At 37.1% G+C, this 25534-nt stretch overlaps 1 protein-coding gene across 1 annotated transcript in view; it reads left to right on the forward strand.

Moving 5' to 3' along the window:
- The first annotated feature begins 13546 nt into the window (after positions 1 to 13546).
- Positions 13547 to 25534, forward strand: part of LOC106093449 (potassium voltage-gated channel protein Shaw) — a 30611-nt gene continuing 18623 nt past the window's right edge. Inside the window, exons 1-7 of the mRNA XM_059365184.1 lie at positions 13547 to 13687; positions 13825 to 14035; positions 14103 to 14220; positions 14409 to 14603; positions 16936 to 17154; positions 17235 to 17838; positions 17913 to 18041. Of these exons, the coding sequence (XP_059221167.1) occupies positions 13827 to 14035; positions 14103 to 14220; positions 14409 to 14603; positions 16936 to 17154; positions 17235 to 17838; positions 17913 to 18041 (1474 nt within the window). The 5' untranslated portion in view covers positions 13547 to 13687; positions 13825 to 13826. The remainder of the gene's footprint in view (positions 13688 to 13824; positions 14036 to 14102; positions 14221 to 14408; positions 14604 to 16935; positions 17155 to 17234; positions 17839 to 17912; positions 18042 to 25534) is intronic.

Raw genomic sequence — 25534 nt, forward strand, 5'->3', positions numbered from 1 at the left:
CACTGGTCTAAACTCAAGCACTTACCTCCTACTCGAAAATAAGAGCAACTCAATCTTTGTAGCGTTCACCCTTAAGCCGCAACCAATGGCAAAAGTGGCCGTAACATCGAGAGCTGCGTCCAGAACCTCTTACGGAGCATTCAAGAATATCCAGGATTAAAGAAAGATTGATTATACGCCTTATCAACTTGTGGCATTAGGTCTTAAATAGTTTAGCTGGTAGACCTACATAGGTATGGGGGCTATATCAGGTTATAGATCGATTCACGCCATATTTGGCTTGAATGTTGGAGGTAATATCAGAAATCATAATGCAAATTTTCAGCAAAATGGGATAAAAATTAGGCCATGTAGAGGCTTAAAAGGTATCATCGGAAGATTGGTTTATATGGGAGCCCAAAAAGTAATTGCGGATTTTTTAAAAGAAAGTAAATGCATTTTTAATAAAACTTAGAATGATTTAATTAATCAAATATACTTTTTTTACACTTTTTTTCTAAAGCTAGCTAAAAGTAACAGCTGATAACTGACAGAAGAAAGAATGCAATTACAGAGTCACAAGCTGTGAAAAAATTTGTCAACGCCGACTATATGAAAAATCCGCAATTACTTTTTGGGCAACCCAATACATCAAGTCACTAAGAACCTAAACTAAAAACTTTCTTTTGAAAACAGTTGGGGAATTGCAAAACAATTTTACCAAATTTTTTTTTTATTTATTTTGTTAAAAAAATTTCCCATACAAGGTTCGTAATCAGTTAAGATTCAGCTCCGATATTGCTTCCGTATGTATATGGAATTTATCGTCCGATTTTCACTAGCAGAGCAAACGAAAGTGCATTTATCTCTTGATATCCCTTGAATTCCCATTTTTCGACATGACTCATGAAGGCCAAGGAATAAATCACACTTAACCCAAATTGATTACTAAGCCCATTACTTGCAAAAATACATACTCAACAGAACCAATCTAGTGGGTTTTTATTGTATGTCTCATCTAAAATTATTTCCCCTTCCCCATACTCAACAGAACCAAGGTAGTGGGTTTTTAATGTATGTCTCATCTAAAATTATGTCCATTTTCTACTTATTTTTACTCTTTTTTTTTGATTTTTTCCGCCACAGCAAAAAATAAACATGCTAGAGAGTTTATCTTTTATCGCCTTTAGAGATGAGTCAATAATCCTTAGATTTTACTTTATATGCATGCGAAAAAAATCACGGATTAAAAAAAAAACAAACACAAAACGTATAAAAAACCCCATCCAAGTATCATTTAGCAGGAAGGAAAATACTTTGTTCATTACTCGCATTACTCGTAAATAAAGTTAATTTTTTATTTGAAATACAAAATCAAATGTCTAGCTGAACTGAACTGAACTGAACTGATGGTGCTGATGACTGTGTGTGTGTGTGAGTGTCTGATTGCTTCTGTTTATCCATTAACGAGGGACGTTGATCAAATGACTCATAGGGATGGCGCATCAGTTAAAAGTCTATGGATTTATGTAAACAAAATCTAAACAACAACAACTTATGGCAACTAAGATCACAATATGTTTTAGTAGGAAAATTTATTTTCATTGGAAATTTGTTGGTAAATATTATCTATCCTAAGTTAATGAAACTTTCGATGACCCATTGGCTTAGGAAGGGGAAAATACTCTAACAATGCCTTACATGTGGGCGTATACGTACTATAGTCACTATTGTAAATAATTTCATGACGTATACGCACCCCTGTCATTAATTTAATGAATTGCATTGTTGTGCACATGCTGCAGGTGCTGTTTTGAATTTTTGGGTATTTTTTCACAAAATTTGTATTTACGTTTTTGAGAAATTTTCGACAAATTATATATTTTGACAAAATTTCTAGAAATTTAAGGGGGAAGAAGAAGAATTTAGAAAAACGTAGAATAAATTTAAATGTTAATAATGAGGCGTGTTGTTAATATTTTGTTCAGATTACTAAGGGCTTAAAAGAAATCAGATCAGGCCTCACTCTACCATTTGACTATGAAGACTCTAAAGTCTTTGAAACCATTTTCCAATCATTTTTGCAAAAATTTGATTATTTGGGCTCTAAGGGCGTAAACAATTTATTAGAAATTTTTATTGAATTTTTGTCTTAGAGAACTATAATGCAAATTTGATCTTTGGATAGGTTAGGTTAGGCTGAATGGGTTGCCCACCAAAGGTGAGTTCTCTCGGAGGGCAGTTGTGGTACCCTAGAGAGAGAAAGGGGCGATAAAGAAGATGTGAAACCTCGGACTAGAGTTTATACACGAATAAAAGAAACAACCCCCGCTTGGGTTTTCCACTCCTTTCCACTCAAGCACGGATTTAACTACGCCGGAGCTGGTGTCTCCTCCCGTCGGAACCATCCTGTTCCCTCAACAAACCTCAGGAGACATACCAGAGGCACGTTCGCAAGTTCGCCCAGATCACAGAAGTCCACAGAAAGGAGAGCCTACATCTCTGCAGACCCGGACAGGAACACAGTAAGTGCTCAATTGTCTTCTCCTCATCCTCATCGAGGCAACTCCTACAGATGTCATTGTGCGGTTACCCCATGCGCGACCATGCCGCCCATGGCACAGTGTCCGATTATGAAACCTGTCAAGGTACTCATCGACCTCTTATCTAACGCCAGCAACTCCCTCGTTCTCCTCTGTTCGATGACGGGCCATAGCGCCTTTGCAGTCCGACAACCATCCACCGGGTGCCACCTCGTCACCGGCGCCACCAAGGCCATCTCATCTACTTTGTTCAGTAGCTCGACAAATGGCACGTAGTCAAGATCGATGACTGGTCTGCCCGGCGCAGACAAACCACTCCTGGCGCACTCGTCCGTCCTCACATTCCCAGGAATCCCCTCCTGCACAGAAACCCATGTCAGCGTCACATCGTGGGCCCGGATCCTATTCAGAGATTCCTAACAATCCGCCACATATCTCGACCTCACCATCCTCGACCCTAAGGCCTTGAGCGCCGTCATGCTGTCCACATAAATTCTGAGTTTCGAGTCTCAGAGACATTCTGACATTGAGCGCATCAGAGTAGACCCTCAATCCAGTCCCTGACTCCATCTTGGAGCCATCTGTGTAGATCGAAGTTTTATCCTCCTCAAGAAAACCATTCGCCCTCCATTCGTCCCTCTCAGGAAAACGAATCGCGAATGCCCTCACTCCAATAGGCACTAGTACCAGGTAGTCGGAGATCCTCCTCAGTCTAGCCTGCGTATCAATAACACCCAGAATCGAACTGTGGCCGTAACCATTCTCCTTCAGGATGCCGAGCTATCTCAGCCTAAGCGCGAACCTGACGGCCCAGTTCCAAATATAGACCTCTATGGGCTGCATACACAGCATCGCCTCCAGCCCTGCCTGCGGTGCGGATCTCAGTGCCCCTGTGAATCCGTCGCAGGTCAGTCTCTGGACCTTCTCGTACTCCCTCGCCCGCGTCCTCTTCTCTACGGCATTCAATCATACCAGTGCTCCATGCCAGGCCAGTACTGTTTTCACGATAACCGTATACATACAATAAATCATCTTGGGAGTCACCCCCCACTTCCTACCGAACACCTTCCTGCAGGAGTAAAAAGCGCACAGTGGCTTAAGGCTTCTTTCCTCGGTGTTCCTCTTCCTCGACGATTTCGAGTCGAGGACTATGCCTAAGTACTTCGCCTCCTTTGACAGCCGCAGGGTGACTTCGTCCAAGGACGGGAGTCTGAATTCCGGTATAGGTGTAGATATACCCCTGAAGAGCACCAGCTCCGTCTTCCATCGGTTGGTCCTTGATCCATTTCTTGTAGCCCGTCGCGACATCTTCCTCAGTGACCCTGACATCGTTGATCGTCGACAGAAACTTGCCTCGGACCAGCAGCACGACGTCGTTCGCATTAGCGATAATCCTCGTGCCGTCCCCACCGAGATCCATCAGGACTTCATTAATCACGAGGTTCCATAGAATCGGTGAGAACACCCCTCCTTGAGGCGTTCCTCTGGTCACCCGCCTTCTGACCACATTCGCATTAATATCCCCGGTTCGTATTAATAATCCTGCCATAAAGCTCATTATTAGTTCAATGGGAGATGAAGGGGCGAATCCCCGTGCGGTCCAGTATCTCCACATTATCTTTGGTTAAAATTTTGCGGAAGTATTGTCTTAAAAATTTGTTTTTGGTTGACAAAATTTCAAAAATATTTTGTGTGTGAAAAAAATTTGTCTCAGAGACTTCAAATCTAACGTCTTATTGGACACGGCCTTGACGAATGATTTGGGTGCGCTCGATCATGATGTTTTGCTCTCGAATGCTGTGCTTATCAACCGAGATCTGGTATTTCGTATGAAGACTATCGATGAGCAGACAGACTTCCTTCAGATGAATATCCACGATCTACAGATACTTACGGTTCCACTCAAGACTAAAGAAGTCTCTTCGAGAACAAAACAGTGGATCTCCCGGAATATTCGCTCAGCCATTCACTTGAGGAATATGTCGCATCGTGGATGGAAACGTTTTTAGACGCCTGAGTTGCATGAAGCCATTTGCTTAGCAAGCAGTGGTTAATAAGATGATTAAGACAGCCTAGAGAGTATATTATTACAAACACTTCATTTCTGCAATAGGATCCAGGAGGACATGGAAGGTTATTCAAGACATAGGAATTAGGAAAGACACTAAAAGATGTACAGCAACCTTGGACGTCAATGGGCTCAATAATGCCTTTGCAAACGTCCCACAGATTCCAGTTGTTGCCAAATTCTACGGTTTCAATGTCCCTTCCAGTCTCGATGATGAAACTTGTTTCGGTTTCTGCTGTGTTGGCCGCGTCGATGTCCATGAGTGTGCTGCGACTGTGAAGTCTAACGCTGTTCGATCTGATGGTATAGATCCTAGATTTATAAGACTCTTGCTACCGCTTATTATCCTTCATATTACCTATCTTTTCAATAAGATTTTGACCACAAGCAAATTTTCACTATCGTGGAAGCATGCCAAGATCATCCCAATATAGACCAATTGCAATTCTTAGTTTCTTGTCGAAAGTCTTTGTAAACGAGAACTTTTTATTGTATGCGAGACAGTCCGGGTTCCGTCCTCACCACAGCTGCAATACTGCCTTAGCAGAGGTCACTGAGAGGTCAGAGTCAATTTGAAGAGTGATAAGATACATTTTCTTGTTCTTCTTGACCATTCTAAGGCATTTAACACTGTGGATCATTCCTTGTTATGTGCTATGATGAGGCATTTTTATACTTTCTCTTCTACGTCCGTTCGTCTTCTTTTGTCGTACCTGTCATACCGCACTCATTCCTTTAGTTATACCTCTTCTGTATCATCATCATTGCCTATTTTAAGGGTATTCCTTAGGGATCAATTCTGGGCTTTCTTCTCTTTTCTTGCATAGTAATGATTTGGCATCACAAATGTCTTATTGTAAAGTCCATATGTATGCTGACGAGGTAAATGCAAATTTGCCACGAACATTCCATTAAGGAACAGGGGCAAACTTCTCACATATCAGTGAGTGCTGTCCGATTCAAGTTTAAGCTCAACGAACGGCGTGCCGCAGTGCGTCACCTCTTTGTGGAGAAGTTTTTTACATGGCTGCCATACCAAATTGTATAGTACCTCCCAAATGTTGCCAGCATTAGGAGAGGATAACCACCGCTGAAAATGTTCATGATATTCTCGCCAGGATTCGAACCCAGGCGTTCAGCATCATAGGCGGACATACTAACCTCTGCGCTACGGTGACGCTGACGAGGTACAGGTACATATTGGCAGTCCTGGGGATGGAGCTGATGAGAATAATCGTTTGCTCAATCATGATCTGGCAAGGGTCATCACTTGGTTCGCAGTCTATGGTATGTTTTTTATGTAATGTCGGTATTTTCATTTACGACTCTAGATTGGAAATTGTTTCTCATGCCAAGAACTTGGACTTGGTTATTAATAGCACTCTAACGTAGACAAATCATATCGACTCTGTTGTTGGTCAAGGATATTCGCTGTTATGTGCTCTTTGGCGCACTCAGTCGGTTACATCGCAGCGGGTTAGGTCTATCTTGAAGAAGATTTATTGCCACTCGATAAGTAGACGAAAGCTGAACACTTTCTTTAATAGTGTTACACGTTTTGCCTTTGGCTTGGGTCGACGCGACTCGCTATCTGAATACAATATATCCATGTACGGCGTCTCCTTCCAGCACTTGTTGAATTTGAGGTCACATAATTTCTTGCACAATCAGTTTTATACACACTACCATAGCATGGGGGTATACTAATCTAGTCATGCCGTTTGTATTACCTCGAAATGTTCGTCTTAAACATAAAGTATATATATTCTTGATCGCCTCGTCGTTCTGAATCGGTCTAGCCATGTCCGTCCGTCCCTACTTCTGTCCGTCCCTCCCTCTGTCCGTCCCTCCGTCGAAATCACGATAGCGGTCGAACGCGTAAAGCTAGCCGCTTGAAATTGCACTTTTGCCCAGGACTTGATTTCTCCAAGTAAGGACTTCAGGAGTGACAATGATTCCGAGCCAAACCTGATCCAGAGATCCTTGCCATTATCTTTATCTTCCGCTCGTTACTTAACAGACGATTGTAAGGAGACGAGCGAGGGGTAAATTTCCTGCGCTAGAAAATGTTTGTTCTATCCTTAAGCTGCCTATCTAAGGCTTCATCCTCCAATACAGGAAAAGAAATTCACACTCACAACGTTGTGGACCAGCTCTATCTTCATGCCAGGCCAAAGAGAATTAAGGCCACTGATGCAAAGAAAATTTAATGCTTTCTCATTTCTGCACCCAATGTCCGTCATTCTCGCCTTTTCCAATGGCTTCCGATAGAGTTCGGAGAAAATCTTCTATTCGATCATCAGCATCTTTCCGTGGATAGCCGGCCTTCAAAATTGCTCCGGTCCAGGATAGCCACTTGTAGATCAGGTGTCAAATGTCATCAGGTGCCTGCGTATCGCCGGATCGCTGCCGCTTATTTCCTGAATTGGGTCTGTCATTTGAGTGAGATACCTTTGCCGGGAGGGTACTGTCCTATCCACCCTTTGACGGCAGGATCAATGAAAGGCCTCCGCGTAACAGTTTCTGGGGCTGGTGTTGTGGGCGCGGTGCTTTCATTTGCTGTCTCGGTTTTGTCTGCAGAGTTAGTACCAGTTTTTGTTGGTGTGTTAGCGTTGTTACACGTTCTTGTAGCGTATGTTTGCGCTCCAAACGCTTGTCACTGATCATCAGGGTTGATTGCTCTAGATCCTATATCTTCCTTAGATACAGTAACGAGCATTTGTAGTATTCCTCCCGTTTCTGCACATCCGTCTTCTTTACTCTCCGCTTGTCCCCTTGCGTGGTACCCTCCTCTCCACCAGGAGTTGAGATTGCAGTTGCTATAGGGTCTGAGGAGACTATTAAGATTTTCTCCTCATCAGGTTCGTAAAGCTGGATCGCTCTAACTCCCGAGAGTCTGTCGAAGGTATCCTCGCAAGGGGACAAGTCAATGTTGTCTTGTCGGACCAGTGCATTATTTGGAGAGTTCAAGTTTGATGTTTGTTTTAGCTACATCAGGTTAGGGACCGATTCGAACCATACTTGGTTTGGATGTTGGAGAATTTCGGAAGTTATCAGTAACTTGTCGAAGGCAGAATATACCTTGAATGAAAGGATATAGGGTAATAATTAAACGATTACATTATGTCTTCTGTTTGATTGCTAATTCTTAATCCATAATAATAGATGAGCATAGGGTATTTATCGGGATATTACCTGGTAAATACCCAATAATAATAAATGGGCATTGAGTATTTATCGGGTAAATGCTCAATAAATACTCAATGTGTGGGTATTTATTGCATATTTATTGGCTTAATGCCCATCTATATCCATAATCAGATCTTTTTGTTATTATTTTTTGTGTTTCTTAGTGTGGTATAAGTTTTAGCACAACTGCCATAGACAGACGGCCTAGTATGCAGGATCCGTCTTAGAATTAAAAATATTTAGCTTATAGTTTAGTTAGTCAATATCTCATCCGGTTACAAATACAACGACAAATTGAATATACCCACCCCATCCCATAGTGGTGGTTATGGTATAACCAGTAAATACTCCACTAACCAAAACTGTTCACACATTTTTCCATTAACTCTCGTTAATTACTCAAAGTGCTGTTATGTTGTCGCATTATGAGGGTATGATGATAAGGATGCGCATGGCTTTTTCGCCAAATGACTCGTGGGCAAAAATACGCGCGAGTTATCAGTGGATTAAAATCTATCAACAGTGTGCTGTGCTGTGCTGTTAATCATGACCATGTTGGCTGCTTGTATAAGTAAGTGGGTGTGCGAGTGCAAATGTGTGTATGTGAGTATGTGTTTTGTTTTTGGGGGTCACTGAGAATGAGAGTAAGTAAGCATGTTGTGTGAGTGTGTAAGAAAAGTGTGTATGAGATGAGTGTGTGTGTGTGTGTGGGGGAATGTGTGTGTTCGTTACCAAAAAGGACAACAATTTTCCCAAAGTGCCTTTCATTTTATTCTCTTCTACTCTTTTGGTTTTTTTCGTTCGTTCGTTTTGGTTTTGTAGCATTTAAGCACAGTATCAACAGCGGCAAACGCGATTAATGTTGCCACTTGCCCCTTTTTATGCCGTCATTATGATTTCGTTGTAGCCCGTTTTGTTTGGCCATGTTCTTTTTTTATTTGTTGTTCTTCTTCTTGTTGTTGATTTTAGTGATTTTGTTTTAGCATTTGATACTTGTTTGCTAATGGCATACGTTTTGGTTCAATAACCCATCTCAAGGAGGTGGAGACAACACGTGCTGTGGTGGCAACAGCAAGTTTCATGATATTTTACCAAAAGAAAAAAAGAAAAATTCATAAACCCATACTAACATTTACTAACAAATGTGGATAAAAGGGACATTTCACGAAAAATTTGAGGGTGACAAAACATTTGTTTTTGCCATTTTACAAATTTTATTAGACTTTAAAACTTATAAATAACTTGCTCATATTTTTTCAATAGTAGACTAGCTTATATTTTATGTGAAATTTAATAGGTGTTAATAAATAAATGAAAGAGAAAAAATTTTCACCTAACCTTGATCGGGAGCTTCGGTTAGAGTAACACCTTATGGTGCCAGGAAAGTTTTGTCCCAGGCTGAATGTTGGGCAAATGTTGTGGAGTAACACAGAGAAAATAAAAACTTTTTGCTGTGCAACAACATGTGTAGGCGCATGAAATGGAAGAAGTTCTAGAAGATGTTATTCTGGGCATATTTATTCTAGGTGTGGTAATAGAAGGTCAGGTTCAGAAGCGAAGCTTCTAAAACCCATTCCGTTCCATACGCCTATCTTTGGGGCTGTACCTCATAAAGTTTTCATTCTCTTCATGTTTGGACTGTTATAGATCTAGACAGTAGTGGTGTTAGTCAGACGTTTTCTAACAAAATCAATATTTTTATTCAAATTTTAATTTTTTTAATAGTTTTTTTCCTAAATAAATATCTTTAAAAAAAAGAGAATAAAATTAATTATAGAAGCAAACACATTTTTAATTCAAAAAAATTTTTGGAAAAAAAATATAATTTTTAAAGAGGAAATAATTTTTAAAAGAAAAACTTTTTAAAAAGAGATCTTAATTTTAAATTGAAAAAATTGATTTAACGAGAAACAAAAATTGTGTCAAAAACTTATTTGTTTATATATTTTTTTTAAACTTAATTTTTGGAGAAATTTGAATATGAAATTGTGCCCCTATACAGTCCTATGAATGTAGGCATCACCTTTAAAAGAAACATTTAATATTTTTGCATTGGAAAAGTGACACAGCCAGTAGGACAAAGAGTCGTGTTTGGTTAGTGTGTCGTATGCATGTCATAGAGGTTCATTCGCGATTTCTTCGAGATGAATAACACCTACCAGTGTACGATCTTTTAATCACTCACACCTAAAGATTTCTGTTGATGACTCCCCTTACCAAGGGGTCAAACCGAATTTGTTTCTAAATATTCTTATCTCTTATCTCTTATCTCTTATCTCTTATCTCTTATCTCTTATCTCTTATCTCTTATCTCTTATCTCTTATCTCTTATCTCTTATCTCTTATCTCTTATCTCTTATCTCTTATCTCGTATCTCTTATCTCTTATCTCTTATCTCTTATCTCTTATCTCTTATCTCTTATCTCTTATCTCTTATCTCTTATCTCTTATCTCTTATCTCTTATCTCTTATCTCTTATCTCTTATCTCTTATCTCTTATCTCTTATCTCTTATCTCTTATCTCTTATCTCTTATCTCTTATCTCTTATCTCTTATCTCTTATCTCTTATCTCTTATCTCTTATCTCTTATCTCTTATCTCTTATCTCTTATCTCTTATCTCGTATCTCGTATCTCTTATCTCTTATCTCTTATCTCTTATCTCTTATCTCTTATCTCTTATCTCTTATCTCTTATCTCTTATCTCTTATCTCTTATCTCTTATCTCTTATCTCTTATCTCTTATCTCTTATCTCTTATCTCTTATCTCGTATCTCTTATCTCTTATCTCTTATCTCTTATCTCTTATCTCTTATCTCTTATCTCTTATCTCTTATCTCTTATCTCTTATCTCTTATCTCTTATCTCTTATCTCTTATCTCTTATCTCTTATCTCTTATCTCTTATCTCTTATCTCTTATCTCTTATCTCTTATCTCTTATCTCTTATCTCTTATCTCGTATCTCGTATCTCGTATCTCGTATCTCGTATCTCTTATTCTTATTCTTATTCTTATTCTTATTCTTATTCTTATTCTTATTCTTATTCTTATTCTTATTCTTATTCTTATTCTTATTCTTATTCTTATTCTTATTCTTATTCTTATTCTTATTCTTATTCTTATTCTTATTCTTATTCTTATTCTTATTCTTATTCTTATTCTTATTCTTATTCTTATTCTTATTCTTATTCTTATTCTTATTCTTATTCTTATTCTTATTCTTATTCTTATTCTTATTCTTATTCTTATTCTTATTCTTATTCTTATTCTTATTCTTATTCTTATTCTTATTCTTATTCTTATTCTTATTCTTATTCTTATTCTTATTCTTATTCTTATTCTTATTCTTATTCTTATTCTTATTCTTATTCTTATTCTTATTCTTATTCTTATTCTTATTCTTATTCTTATTCTTATTCTTATTCTTATTCTTATTCTTATTCTTATTCTTATTCTTATTCTTATTCTTATTCTTATTCTTATTCTTATTCTTATTCTTATTCTTATTCTTATTCTTATTCTTATTCTTATTCTTATTCTTATTCTTATTCTTATTCTTATTCTTATTCTTATTCTTATTCTTATTCTTATTCTTATTCTTATTCTTATTCTTATTCTTATTCTTATTCTTATTCTTATTCTTATTCTTATTCTTATTCTTATTCTTATTCTTATTCTTATTCTTATTCTTATTCTTATTCTTATTCTTATTCTTATTCTTATTCTTATTCTTATTCTTATTCTTATTCTTATTCTTATTCTTATTCTTATTCTTATTCTTATTCTTATTCTTATTCTTATTCTTATTCTTATTCTTATTCTTATTCTTATTCTTATTCTTATTCTTATTCTTATTCTTATTCTTATTCTTATTCTTATTCTTATTCTTATTCTTATTCTTATTCTTATTCTTATTCTTATTCTTATTCTTATTCTTATTCTTATTCTTATTCTTATTCTTATTCTTATTCTTATTCTTATTCTTATTCTTATTCTTATTCTTATTCTTATTCTTATTCTTATTCTTATTCTTATTCTTATTCTTATTCTTATTCTTATTCTTATTCTTATTCTTATTCTTATTCTTATTCTTATTCTTATTCTTATTCTTATTCTTATTCTTATTCTTATTCTTATTCTTATTCTTATTCTTATTCTTATTCTTATTCTTATTCTTATTCTTATTCTTATTCTTATTCTTATTCTTATTCTTATTCTTATTCTTATTCTTATTCTTATTCTTATTCTTATTCTTATTCTTATTCTTATTCTTATTCTTATTCTTATTCTTATTCTTATTCTTATTCTTATTCTTATTCTTATTCTTATTCTTATTCTTATTCTTATTCTTATTCTTATTCTTATTCTTATTCTTATTCTTATTCTTATTCTTATTCTTATTCTTATTCTTATTCTTATTCTTATTCTTATTCTTATTCTTATTCTTATTCTTATTCTTATTCTTATTCTTATTCTTATTCTTATTCTTATTCTTATTCTTATTCTTATTCTTATTCTTATTCTTATTCTTATTCTTATTCTTATTCTTATTCTTATTCTTATTCTTATTCTTATTCTTTTTCTTACACACATATCAGGACACAGATACCACACCACTGGTGGACGCGTTTCGATTATTGGTTAGATAATCTTTGTCAACACCATCGTGGATCAAATCCGTCCATCTGACTGGCCTACGGTTCACTTCACACTGTCCCTATGTAGGGAAGATCATTACAAAACGATTTTGCGAAATCTTCTTAACTGCTAAATTCTAGTGAGATGTCAACGAAGGCAACTTTTTCCAATCAACATCCCTTCAGACAAACTCTTGCTTCGAAAATTTCCATTTCGGTCTAGGTTCAACAATTGGATGGGTTCTCTGTAACACTAATCAAAGTAGGGAATTATTTCTACCTATTAGCAAAGGGATGTCAAATCTTCTCAAAGCCCAATAAATTCAAATCAGCTTTTGTTAAAACTATTTTTTTGTGAAATGCCCCATATCTACATTGTCTTTATTCATATTTACAGCTCAGCCTAAGCAAAAAAAGCAACAAAACAAAAATCGAAAAAATCGTAGAAAAACAAACGATCCATCATTTCCTGGCCAAGCTTAGATCATTTATACGCCTGGGATGTCTAATGCAAAGATAAACGCAAATGCTTCAAGAATGCATGAGCAGCAAAAATGGCTTCTCTAATTAGCTAATATCCATTTTGCCTCCCCTCCATTAAGCAAAGAAAGAAAAATTATTTAGTGATTTGAAAAAACAAGTGGTGGATTTTTATACGAGCATTAGTGGTGGCAGTAGAGGGCCCAAGGGCCAACTCGAAGAGTAGCAGCAGCAGCAGCAGCAGCAACGCATGAGGCGGCAGCAGTAGCAACAGAAGGAGTAGACCAAAAAATCCATAGAAAAGGGAAATTAAGGATTTTTTCTAATGTCCCAGACAAAGGCAAATCTAAAAGAAACTCAGTTTAAGACCATTCCGTAGTAGTTACAAAATTCATAAAGCAAAAAAAAAACACCCATACTCATAACCATTAGACTTTCACATAACCAGTAACAAGAATAAGAGCAACAAGAACTAACTCACTTGTAGAGCCATACTGCTAAGAGCAACTACTACTACTACTACTACCACTACAAAAGCAAAAACAACAAAATAAGCAAAAAAGACCAAAACAAATCATCCAAATCAGCGTTAAGTAGTTATTGTTCGTATCCTTCGCCTTCTTGTTTGCCTAAGCCGCCATCAGCATCAGCATCACCATCATCTGCAGCCTCATCAGCAGCGCGCTCTTAAGCTTTGCAAAATTTTAATACTCCCACACACCCATAAACCAGACATATAAAAATAACACTTGTATAGAGTTAAGCAACAATCAACCCCCCAATAACCAGAGGTTAGTATAATGATTTTTATTTCTTTTGTCTTTGTCCCTCCCCCTCCCCCCAAACTGTTCAAAGATAGTGTTGCGATAGATCATCATCATGACTTATATCCCGAAAAAAAATTGCTATTATTCACGCTCTCACACAGCAATGAATTTGATCAATATGGACTCGGAGAACAGGGTCGTCCTGAATGTGGGCGGCATTCGGCACGAGACGTATAAGGCAACCCTAAAGAAAATACCGGCCACAAGGTTGTCCAAACTGACTGAAGCCCTGGCCAACTATGATCCCCTACTGAATGAGTATTTTTTCGATAGGCATCCGGGAGTGTTTGCACAAGTTTTAAATTATTACAGGTAATTAACCACTTGGGGTTTCAAAAAGTGAACTTTGAGAATATTTTTTTTGTTTTCTCTATCCTAGAACTGGTAAGCTGCATTATCCCACAGACGTTTGTGGTCCACTATTCGAAGAGGAACTGGAATTTTGGGGTCTAGATTCAAATCAAGTAGAACCATGTTGTTGGATGACCTACACCCAGGTATGTAGCCTTGAGTTATGTATAGAGATGGGCATCTACTCTATGAAAACCCTCACGTTGGGTACTTTTCTGGATTTTTCCGGGTAAGTACCCGATAAGTACCTAATGAGAGGGTTTTTATTCTATAGAAGCCCATCTCTAGTTATGAGCGTTTATTGACAGACTTTTTCTTCTTTTCCCCTTTATAGCATCGAGACACACAAGAAACCCTAGCCGTATTAGATCGTTTAGACCTCGATACAGAAAAACCGTCCGAAGAGGAATTAGCTCGAAAATTTGGTTTCGAAGAAGACTATTACAAGGGAACACTATCGTGGTGGCAAGAAATGAAACCACGAATATGGTCATTATTTGATGAACCATATAGCTCGAATGCGGCCAAGGTAAGTGTAGTATGGGAAAATGAAAGCAAAACATTGCAGAGTTATGGTGAGGGCATGGGCAGTGTTGCCGTTACTGTAAGGTGCTACCATATTTGGTAGTGCCTTTCCTCCGCGAGTTATACTCATATACTGGGGGGAAGGCGTTTGACAGAAAACTGTGGCGTAGGGGTTAGCAAGTCCGCCTGCCTATGACTCCGAACACCTGGGTTCAAACCCCAGCGTTAACATTAGAACGGTGATTATCCCCTTACTAATGCTGGCTACATTTGCGAGGTATCCTGCCATGTTAAAACTTCTCTACCAAGTGGTGTCGTTATGCGACGCGCCCCTCTTAAACTTTAGTCGGACTGCACTCATTGGTATGAGAGAAGTATCCCGCGTTTCTTTAAAGGAAAGTAAATGAGAAAATTAGTGGCAGTAGAGTAGAGAACACTGGTGTTAGTGTCAGTATCCACATTCTGTTCATCAATCTTGAGAATATTTTTTGCAATGCCCAGGACTGGCGTTCTAGTTTGGAGCGCGAGAGACATATTGAAGTAAAGTTGAATCATGGGCATTGTTGCCGGTTTGGTAGTTTCACTCTCTGTTCTGAATAGTTTTAAGTTGCTTAAGATGTGGTGACAGGCTTATGCTCGTGTGTTTGATTATAGCTCGCAAGGGAAAATTTATATGCCCAGTGACGGATGAGTATACGGATATTAGTTTTCACAGTCTGTCTGTTTACTAAAAGGGTAATTTGTCATAGCTGGTACCTGGCAGTGTACTTAGGCGTATCTGACCAATGTGCGCTAAGGTGGGGCAATGGGATGAAAGACCTAGATGGTACTATTATCTTCAAGAAAGTAGTTCTAAGGTGGAGCCGGAATGCAAACAGGCTTGAACGATGGCTGGGCAGGGATTAAAATCTGGAACAATATTTCTAACTCTGAACATTGGGGCTCGGATTGGTTTATTAATCTTAAGAGTAATGATTCGTTGCCAAGAAGCTAAACGGATCTCAAATTTGTCTGAACATGGCGCGATAAGGCTGGGCGATGCCAATAGAGCGCTGGATGGGCACTCCCATCAAGAGGGAGTAGTTTAGTTTGGATCATAGCTGTAAACGAATGGCTTATAGCTCCAAAAAAGAGTGTAGGAGCGGTGGGTTGCGCACGGAGCACAATGTAATCTCTTCATACTTGGCGAACTTATGTTGCAGCCATCACGATAGCACTGATAATAGACCGAAGCACAGAAGCATTCCATTGGTGGTTTTACGGTACAGTGACCTCGCAAGTAGTAAAACTGTTGGAAAAGGAAAAATAGAAAGGTGTTAGGTGCAGCGATCACAAAAGTAGACTGTTGACAGAGGAAAAAAGTAAAAGCGTGCTAGATTCGGCAGGGCCGAATCTTATATACCCTCCACCATGGATCGCATTTGTCAAGTTTTTTGCCCGGTATTTCTTAAAAGGCAAAGAAAGGACAATGGATGGCCAATGGCCATGCTATTGGAGCTATATCGCGTTATGGAACGGTTCGGGCCATACTTGGTTTGACAGATGGAGACCATAAAAGAAGGCATTGTTCAAAACTTCAGTTAAATGGAAAAAGAATAGCGACCTATAGGTGTTCACGTCATAAAATTGGGAGATTGGTTAATATGGGAGCTAAGTCATGTTATGGACCGTTGTGCAAAATTTCAGCCAAATCGAACAAGAACTGCGCCCTTTAGGGGCTTAAGAAGTGCAATCGGGAGATCGGTTGATAAGGGAGCTTTATCAGGTTTTATAGTGATTCAGGCCATAGGTGGATCGTATGTTGAGGATCTTAGTGAAAATGAGAAGTCATGAAGTGAAAAATTTCAGTCAAATCAGATAAGGATTCCGCCCTCTAGAGGCTCAAGAAGTATAATGAGGAAATTGGTTTATATGGGAGCTGTATCAGATTATATAGTGATTCAGACGATACTTGGCACGTATGTTTAAGGACATAGAAGTAGTCGTTGTGCAAAATTGGATAAGAATTGCGCCCTCTAGAGCCTCACAAAATATAGTCGTGAGGTCGGTTCATATAGAAGCTATATCAGGTTTTATAGCGATTCAGGCCATACTTAACACGATTGTTCAGGGTCACAAGAGAAGTCATTGTGCAAAATATCAACCCAATCGGATAAGATTTGTGCCCTCTTGAGGCTAAAGAAATATAATCGGGAGATCGGTTTATATAGGGCTATTTCAGAATTTATAGCGATTCAGAACATACTTGGCACATATGTTGTAGATCTTAGGAGAAGTAATTGTAGAAATTTCAGTTTCTAAATTGTTTTCTGTAATTTTTCATTTCCTTTTTCCAGATTATTGGTGTCGTTTCGGTATTCTTTATTTGCATTTCCATATTGTCGTTCTGTTTAAAAACCCACCCGGACATGAGGGTGCCCTATGTCCGCAACAATTCCGTACAGACGGCCAATGGCAGCTCCTCCTGGTTTCTGGAGAAGACACAAACAAATGCCCACATAGCTTTTTTCTATATAGAATGCGTATGCAATGCATGGTTTACCTTTGAAATATTGGTAAGTAGAAAGAATTGAAAAGTCAAGAAAATTACGATAATCCCCTCCCCCCTCTCTCTCTCTCTATGTCTAATTCTCAGGTACGTTTTATATCATCACCCAACAAATGTGCTTTCATCAAATCATCTGTCAATATCATCGATTACATAGCCACCTTGAGTTTTTACATTGATTTGGTGCTGCAGCGATTTGCATCGCATTTAGAGAATGCCGATATCTTGGAATTCTTCTCGATCATACGCATTATGCGTCTGTTCAAGCTGACACGGCACTCGTCGGGATTGAAAATTTTGATACAAACATTTAGAGCATCTGCCAAAGAATTGACGCTATTGGTGTTTTTCCTAGTCTTGGGCATTGTCATATTTGCCAGTCTGGTCTACTATGCGGAACGTATACAGACGAATCCGCACAATGACTTCAACAGTATACCGTTGGGTCTGTGGTGGGCCCTGGTCACAATGACCACCGTGGGCTATGGTGATATGGTGCCAAAGACCTATATCGGCATGTTTGTGGGTGCATTGTGTGCTCTAGCCGGTGTGCTAACCATTGCACTGCCAGTGCCCGTCATTGTAAGCAACTTCGCCATGTACTATTCGCATACGCAGGCACGTGCTAAACTGCCAAAGAAACGTAGACGTGTGCTTCCGGTTGAACAGCCCCGTCCACCAAGGCTGCCAGGTGAGTATTGAATATAAGAAGGCTTCCAATAGGATAGAATGGGACTTGAAGGTGTGATTCATTTATTTTTTCAGGTCAATCAGGAGGTGTAAGTGGCTGTGGTACACCCGGTTCGGGACCAAACTCTGGCCCTATGGGCTCTGGTGGTACTGGACCTAGACGTATGAATAATAAAACCAAAGATTTAGTGAGTCCTAAATCAGGTGAGTACTTTCCTAGATGCTGTATGACATTTAAGGCGTTAAGTGATAAAGTCAGCGAACACATATCGGTTGATTTGATTTAAAAAAAAAAAACTAGACAGAAAATACAAAATTTTTTTAAAGAAGAACAACGACGTCAACATCTTTTCGGATCATTTGGTTGTGGTTTAAGGATTGGTCTTTTGATGAAAAACAAAATATAATTTTACTGAGGGAATTTTTGTGGTTAATTCAAAAAGTGTGGAAGGAATTGTGTTTTCTGGCCAAGGATGGGAGTAGTTAAGGAGGGAAGGCTAAATAGTACGAACATTTTTGAGTGAGTCCATTTGTTGGTAAATAATGATGATCGTTTTGTCCGTTATTAGTAAGACAAGGTCAGAAAATGATTGTAAACCCAATTTGTGAAAAAAGACCACAGTTTGGAAAGCACTGAAAACTTTATTTTTCCTTAAAATTTGTCTCCCTCTACGAGAATGTTTAAAAAATTAATGCTGTTGCTGACTATGGTATAGTTGTATTTTCAAAACAGTTTGAAAAGTATGTAAAAAGTTTTTGGTTTCATACCTATTAACCATAAACTAAAAGAAATTAATGGTGGTTAAACCACCAATATATGATGCCTTGTCAATCTGGAATCTGAGATTTTGTTTATTTGTCTCTTTAGTAATCATTACAGTTAAGGGCCTGTTTAGTTTGGAAAGCATTGATAATACACATTTCGGAGTATTCAATTGTGGCATATTTTTGGAATTTGTTTCCTTATAATTTGTATCTTCTTTCCGAAAAATTTTCTACTACCTATAAAGATTTAGTTGTAAATATTATGTCCAATGCAGTTTGAAAAGCATTACATAGGACTTCGTTTAAAACCTATAAACCGTATATGACAATAGTTGACGGCTGTTAAATTACCGACATATGATGACTTATCAATCTGGATTCGGAGACCTTTTTTTACTTTGTTTCGTAAGTATTCGTGACAGTTACGGGCCTGTTTAGTTTGGAAGGCATTGATATGAGACATTTAAAAATAACCAATTGTGACAAATTTAATGGAATTTTATTTTTCCTCATAATTTTTTCTTTTTGAGAATTTTCCAATAAATTATAATTCTTCTACTACCTATAAAGATTTAGTTGTAAATATTATGTCCAATGCAGTTTGAAAAGCATTACATAGGATTTCGTTTAAAACCTTTAAACCGTATATGAAAACAGTTAACGGCTGTTAAATCACCGACATATGATGTCTTATCAATCTGGATTCGGAGACCTTTTTTTATTTTGTTTCGTAAGTATTCGTGACAGTTAAGGCCGGCTTAGTTTGTAGGGCATTGATAACATACATTTTAAAATAATCAATTGTGGCATATTTTATGGAATTCTCCTTTTTTCTTATAAAATGTCCTTCCTGAGAATGCTTTAACCAATTAAAATTCTTCTACTGCCTATAATGATTAAGTTGTACATTTAATGTCCAATACAGTTTGAAAAGCGTTAAATATGAGTTTGGTTTGAAGCCAATAAACCGTAAACTGTAAACAATGAATAGCTGTTAAATCACCACCATGTGATGACTTTTTTATCTGAATTCTGGAACTTTTTAGTTTAGTTGTTTCGTAAGTATTCGTGACAGTCAAGGGCCTGTTTAGTTTGAAAAACACTGGTAATACACTTATCCGAATAATAATATTTTTTTTCCTTTCCGAGAATGTTTTATTCAATTCTTCTGCTGCCTTTAATGATAAAGTTTATATTTTATGGTTAATACAGTTTGAAAAGCATTAAATATGATATTTTTCAAACCTATAAACTCTAAACTAAAACAATGAATGACTGTTACTATCACCAACATATGATAACTTATCCATCTGGAATCTCAAATTTTTTTGATTATCTGTTTCCTCAGTATTCGTGTTAGTTAACGGCCTGTTTAGTTTGGAAAGCACTGCTAATACACATTTCGGAATTATCAATGACCACGAGAACGTTATTTGAAAAAAAAAATTGTTTTTATAAGCTGTAGAAATAAAATTGTCAATTGCTAAGAAATGAATAGGATCATTCCATTTGGTGTTGAAGGACATAATTTGAAAAGCACTGAATGAATACAGGTTAAAACTATTTACAAAAACACAAAAGGAAAAACATTTGATTAATAGAGCAAAGCCCCTAAACGGTTTGGCGTGCTCATCTGACATTTTGAAGATCCTTTATATATAACCTATGTCAATAAAAAAAGGATCACATTTTGGTATACCTTAAGATATGGCAAATGCCCAATTTTAGTTATTTTGAAGGCTTTATCTACAGAAACACCATAGTTTTGGCTGAAAATAAACTTATAGGTGAATACTAATTCTTTAATATTCGCCTAACCTTTATACAATTGTACCACCTGACTTAATTTTTTTTTGAAGTTTTTAGCCATGTTTCCCAACCAATTTGACTATTAATTGGCATTTTGAGTTCTAAGTGGATAGAAAATCTCGTTGTAAAAATTTTCAACAAAGGTCCATAGCTGATGTTGCCTCCATAAAACTATATCACACATTTTATGGTATTTTTATGGTACAAAACCGTCTGGAAAGCACAGTAAGAATATGTTTATTCTTTTCAGTCTTTCACAGTTTGAAATGCACTGTAAATTTTACGAAATGCTACAACCGGTTTTTTGTAATGATTGAATGAAAAATTTGGGGAAAATTTAGTATCTCAATCTCAAATTTTTTGTACTGCGAGAAGAGGTTTGGAAAGCACTGGACTATTTCGAAACGGTTGAAGAATAATTGGCCATGTATGTCTTTCTGTGTTTTCTTTCTATACATTTTTATATTTTATGAGTAGTACTATATTTAATGAAAACAATTTCGGCTTTAAGCCCAGTACTGACTTCGACTGTGTGGAAAATGTTGCTAAACATTAATTAAATTTTGCGAAATCCCGCAATTCTTCCAACAGTGTTGCTAATTTGTAATTAGTGTACATTAAAAATGTTTATTTTGTTTCAGTAGTAAACAGTTGTATGTTGACATCATTGTTACCATATGTCTGACACCCAAAGTAAAAACTAATTTTTTTGCCTCTGACGCTGAACGACTGGGTCCACAACTCGAGGAGAACATTAGAAAAAAATGTCAGAGGTGGTTTCCCCTGCTGATGCTGTGGGGGTCATCAGCGTTTAAAACTTTAAACTTCTCTTCCTAGCGGTGTTACTTTGCGTCAAGCCGTTTGGACTCGGCAACAAAAACAATGTCCCTAATCATTGAGTTTAAACTTGTATCGCGCAGAACTCATTGATATGAGAGAAGTATTCCCGCTGTTCCTTAATGGAATGTTCATGGGCAAATTTGCAATTTTTTACATTCGTTAGAAGATTAATGTCAACGGGATGTGTGTTCTGATTGTGACCTGGGGCTACACTCAACCGGCTATCTGTCGTTTTTTTCTCCGACCTCAGGCCAAAGTTGAAGTGGATGTCAGGACAAGCATGCTCAACTGCTAGCACCTAACTTCCACTCCGCAGCCCTGAGACTGACAGCCCTTCCTATGGCCCAAAGAAGCTCTTTGCATCTTCTAACCTGTCTCGACTTCACATAGTTCTTCGCTAGAGCCTTTAGCCGACTGACTGTCCACATATATCATGATATTCTGCTCCATTCGCCACTCCCGCATTGACATGATCTCCAATGCCTTCAGGACCACCGAAACGCTGTACACATCCAAAAGCCTTTTTTGATTCCTTGTTTAACGGAATACAGAAGTTCTCGGGGAGAGCGAGGTACCTCCACGCAGAAAGGCAGGGCTGATGTTGTTCACTAGAAGGAGAAAGTAGGGCGAAATCAGGGGACCGGTCCTGGAAGCAGTGAGCTGAAGCTCTCTCGCGAGGCTAAATACCTAGGCATAATTTTTGACCATAAATATAACTGGAGAATGAACGTTGAGGAGAGAGTTAATCGGAGGCTGAGTACGCTCTAATCATGGCACAGGATTTGGGACATTGGACCAGTGGCGGTCCAATCGATTCACACTTATTTGGTATGGCTGATCCTTACCTATGGGCGCTTGGTGTGGCGAGTGTGTGTGAATGAGTGTCCCGGGAGCAGCACTAAACGCAACACCAGACCTTTGCACTTTTTTGTAGAAGTCGTGGCCTTGAGGTCTGCCTTCTAACTGAGGCAGTCAGGGACATGACGTTCTTCCGATTTCGGGCGTTTGTTTGTTCTGTGAAAGGCCTCTGGAGTGGTACGATTACTTGGCTTTGGCGATGCGAAGGGCTGTATGCCGGGCGGATCATTTTTCGATGGCGACTTTGAGTCTGTCTTTCCGGAGAGGAAGCTTTGGGCTGGGAGTGTCCTGAAATTCTCCGGTCCCTCTATTTGCACGGAAGGGTCCAAGTTGAATGGGACATTGGAGTAGGGGTTTTTGTTGAATTCTTAGAGTTTATGGAGTCACATAGACTTCTGGACGGGTGCAGTGTCTTTCATTACGCATATTATCTCTACAAAAATAAAAAAAAAATAAAAAACAAATTAAAAAGACTACGTTTGAAACTAACAAATTTATAAACAGCTGATTGCCATTGTTCGCTGTAAATAATATACTTGTACATTTCAAATCTACGAAATTTTACAATGTTGCTAGCACGTGTTGAAATCATTGCGTAAAAAGAACTTAGTACAACTTATTTGAACAAATTTCGTAGTCATTTCACAAAAGTTTTTTTATAGAGCCTTTTGACAGTTGTTCGGAGGAAAATCCGAAGTCTGTACTAGGCTTTATTCAGAAAATTTAATTAAGATTTGAAGTAGGTTTATCTGACAGATTTCCTTTTTTAGAATTGTGATATAAATCTATTTTAAAATTTCTTTAAGTTTTACGAATAAGGCCGTTTATCTTCAAGGAAATTAAAATTTTCGACTATAACTTAAGGTATATGAAACTTTTTTGGGCAGATTGATTAGCTTAAAGGTTATGCAAAAGAAATAAAAAAATTTTTTAAATTCTAATATATTGCATCCAAAGTCTTGCACACACAATGTGAGTAAAATTATAAATCAACTACAGGAATCCCTGAATCGGCAAAGCTTTTGCAGTTAATGGGGATCAATTCGTTGAATAGGGTTTTAATTCGTTTTAAAAATATTTAAAGGGTATTAAAATTAGTCATACGCTATGATGTACCACTTATGATATCAATACTAATTTTTGAATTGTCCGGCCAAGATTGGCTACATATATTTTTAACGAGTCTAATTTGTTAAGAGGAAATGTTTGCTTTCAAAGGACCTGATGGTATTTGAGACTATTTTTAAGTTATTTTTACAATTTGAAGAAAAATTGAATTTTTTTTGCGTTCTGTAAGATAATATCTTTAAGATTTTTGCATCAAAAATCACAAACAAGATTTTTGTGATATTTTTTTTTATATCCTTTAAACCACAACGATCCGAAAAGATGTTTCTTGAGTGGAAATTTAAAAAACTTAGGAATCTTTTTTTTTCTCTACAACATACTGAGTAAAGTGTACAGTGTAAATACATGATTGTAACCAAACAGAACATATCAAAACATACCAAAATAACCTACCTAATGTTTATTTCTCTTATAAATACATATAAAAACAAAATATATTTTTGGCCTTTTTTGTCGTTGTTTGCCTTTTACGTTTATTCAAATTTTTTTTACTTATTAAAAAATATACAATGAAAAAAAAAATATATACCAAAAAAAAAAAAACCATAAACAAATCTCAAACACAGATGAAGTTGAATTTAAACCAAATACACTGAACATAATGACTTTATGTTGAATGCATACAAAAACCAAACCACTTAACAAAAACCCTCAGATCACACAAACCAACAGAAAAACATAAACAGTAACCTCAAAAGCTGGGAACAGCTGCTACAAACCCAAGAAACTCCCCGAATGTGGACACAAGTTAAGCAAGCTTTAATTGAACACACTGCCTGGCAAGCCTAAGAAACGTTTTTTACTACTACTACTGCTACTACTACTACTACTGCTACTCAATCCTTTTGAAAGGCTTTGAATGAAACTAGAAAAGCAATCAAGCAAGCATTTTTTTCTAGAGCAGCATCCTGCCATATTAAAAAAATATTAAAAGCAAGCAGCAGGCAACCACGCAGCAGCAAGCCAGCCGGCACAGCACGGCACGTCACGTTACGTTACGTCACCTGTACTATATATATATATTAATCAAGCTTTTTCTTTCATAATGATATGATATGAAAAAAATCGGCAATGGCCCTTCTTAACCCCCCTCCAAGCCTTAAATAGAAATATATATTTTCTTTTATGCCTTGTGTAAATTTTGAAATCCTTGCTCAAAAACTGAAACTCAGTAGTTAAAATTTTTTTATAATTTTAAGTAAAAAAATTCCAAAGCGACTACATATATATTTTTGTATTGATGTTATGGTTTTGAATTCTATGTTGTGCCTTTAAGCGTTTTTTTTTTACTTTTTGAGTGATTTGAATTGTGTTCTTTTTTTATAATTATGTATAACCCATACCGAACAACCCCTTATATGTATATTTAACCAACATTTTTGATGAATATCTAGATGAGTACACGGCCATGATTGGCAAAAACCGGGGCGATGGTAAAATGGGGAGGCTTCTTTGAAATCCAACCATGCAGCGGCGCAAATCGTCTCCTAAAAAAGATCCCAATGCCATACAATAGATAGATTGAACTGCAAACTCCCCCTACCCCCCTATATAAACCAGCATGATCAAACACAGACGATGGCCCCAGCTGAATAAAAGAATGAAAGAAAGAACTCATACCCCGATATTGGGACATAACAAGAAAATCAACACCAAAATCAAAATTTGGAATTTATCATAAATGTGTTAACATGTGGTATCGCTACAAAGCGATGCTACAACCTACATACATAGCTACATACATATGTAAATTGCAAAAAACCATATCGTTAAGCCAGAACAAACATATGCATCATATCTCCAACATTTAAGGATAATACAGGATATTAATTAATATAACAAGAAAAGAATACAGTGAAGAAACCAATGAGGGTAGAAGTGATTGATTGATTGATTCTTTTTTGGAAAATAATCCTCATATCACCAACACTTTACCCAAGGCCCATATAACAAGGATTTGACAAAAAAAAAAAACCATAAGCCGCCAGCCAGCTAAAAATCATCATCATCATCAATAAAAGCGTCATCGTCATTTAAAGTAAAACAGACATTTGAGATATATCACAAGAAAGAAATTTTTACCACATTGATGTAACCCGCCTCAACTCGCTCGATTCGCCTGCATCTATAACATCTTGTATTACTTCATTAACATCACATTTTCATACAGCTTTTAAGCCTTTCTCGAAAGAATGGACAAGAAGAAGAGGAAGAAGAATCTAAACCTTGGAATCCATTATTTGGACAATCGCTTGTACAAAAACCATCCTTACAATGTGAAAGAAAGACACTCTACA

The sequence above is a fragment of the Stomoxys calcitrans genome, chromosome 3, assembly GCF_963082655.1.
Source record: "Stomoxys calcitrans chromosome 3, idStoCalc2.1, whole genome shotgun sequence".
NCBI classification, from domain to species: domain Eukaryota; kingdom Metazoa; phylum Arthropoda; class Insecta; order Diptera; family Muscidae; genus Stomoxys; species Stomoxys calcitrans.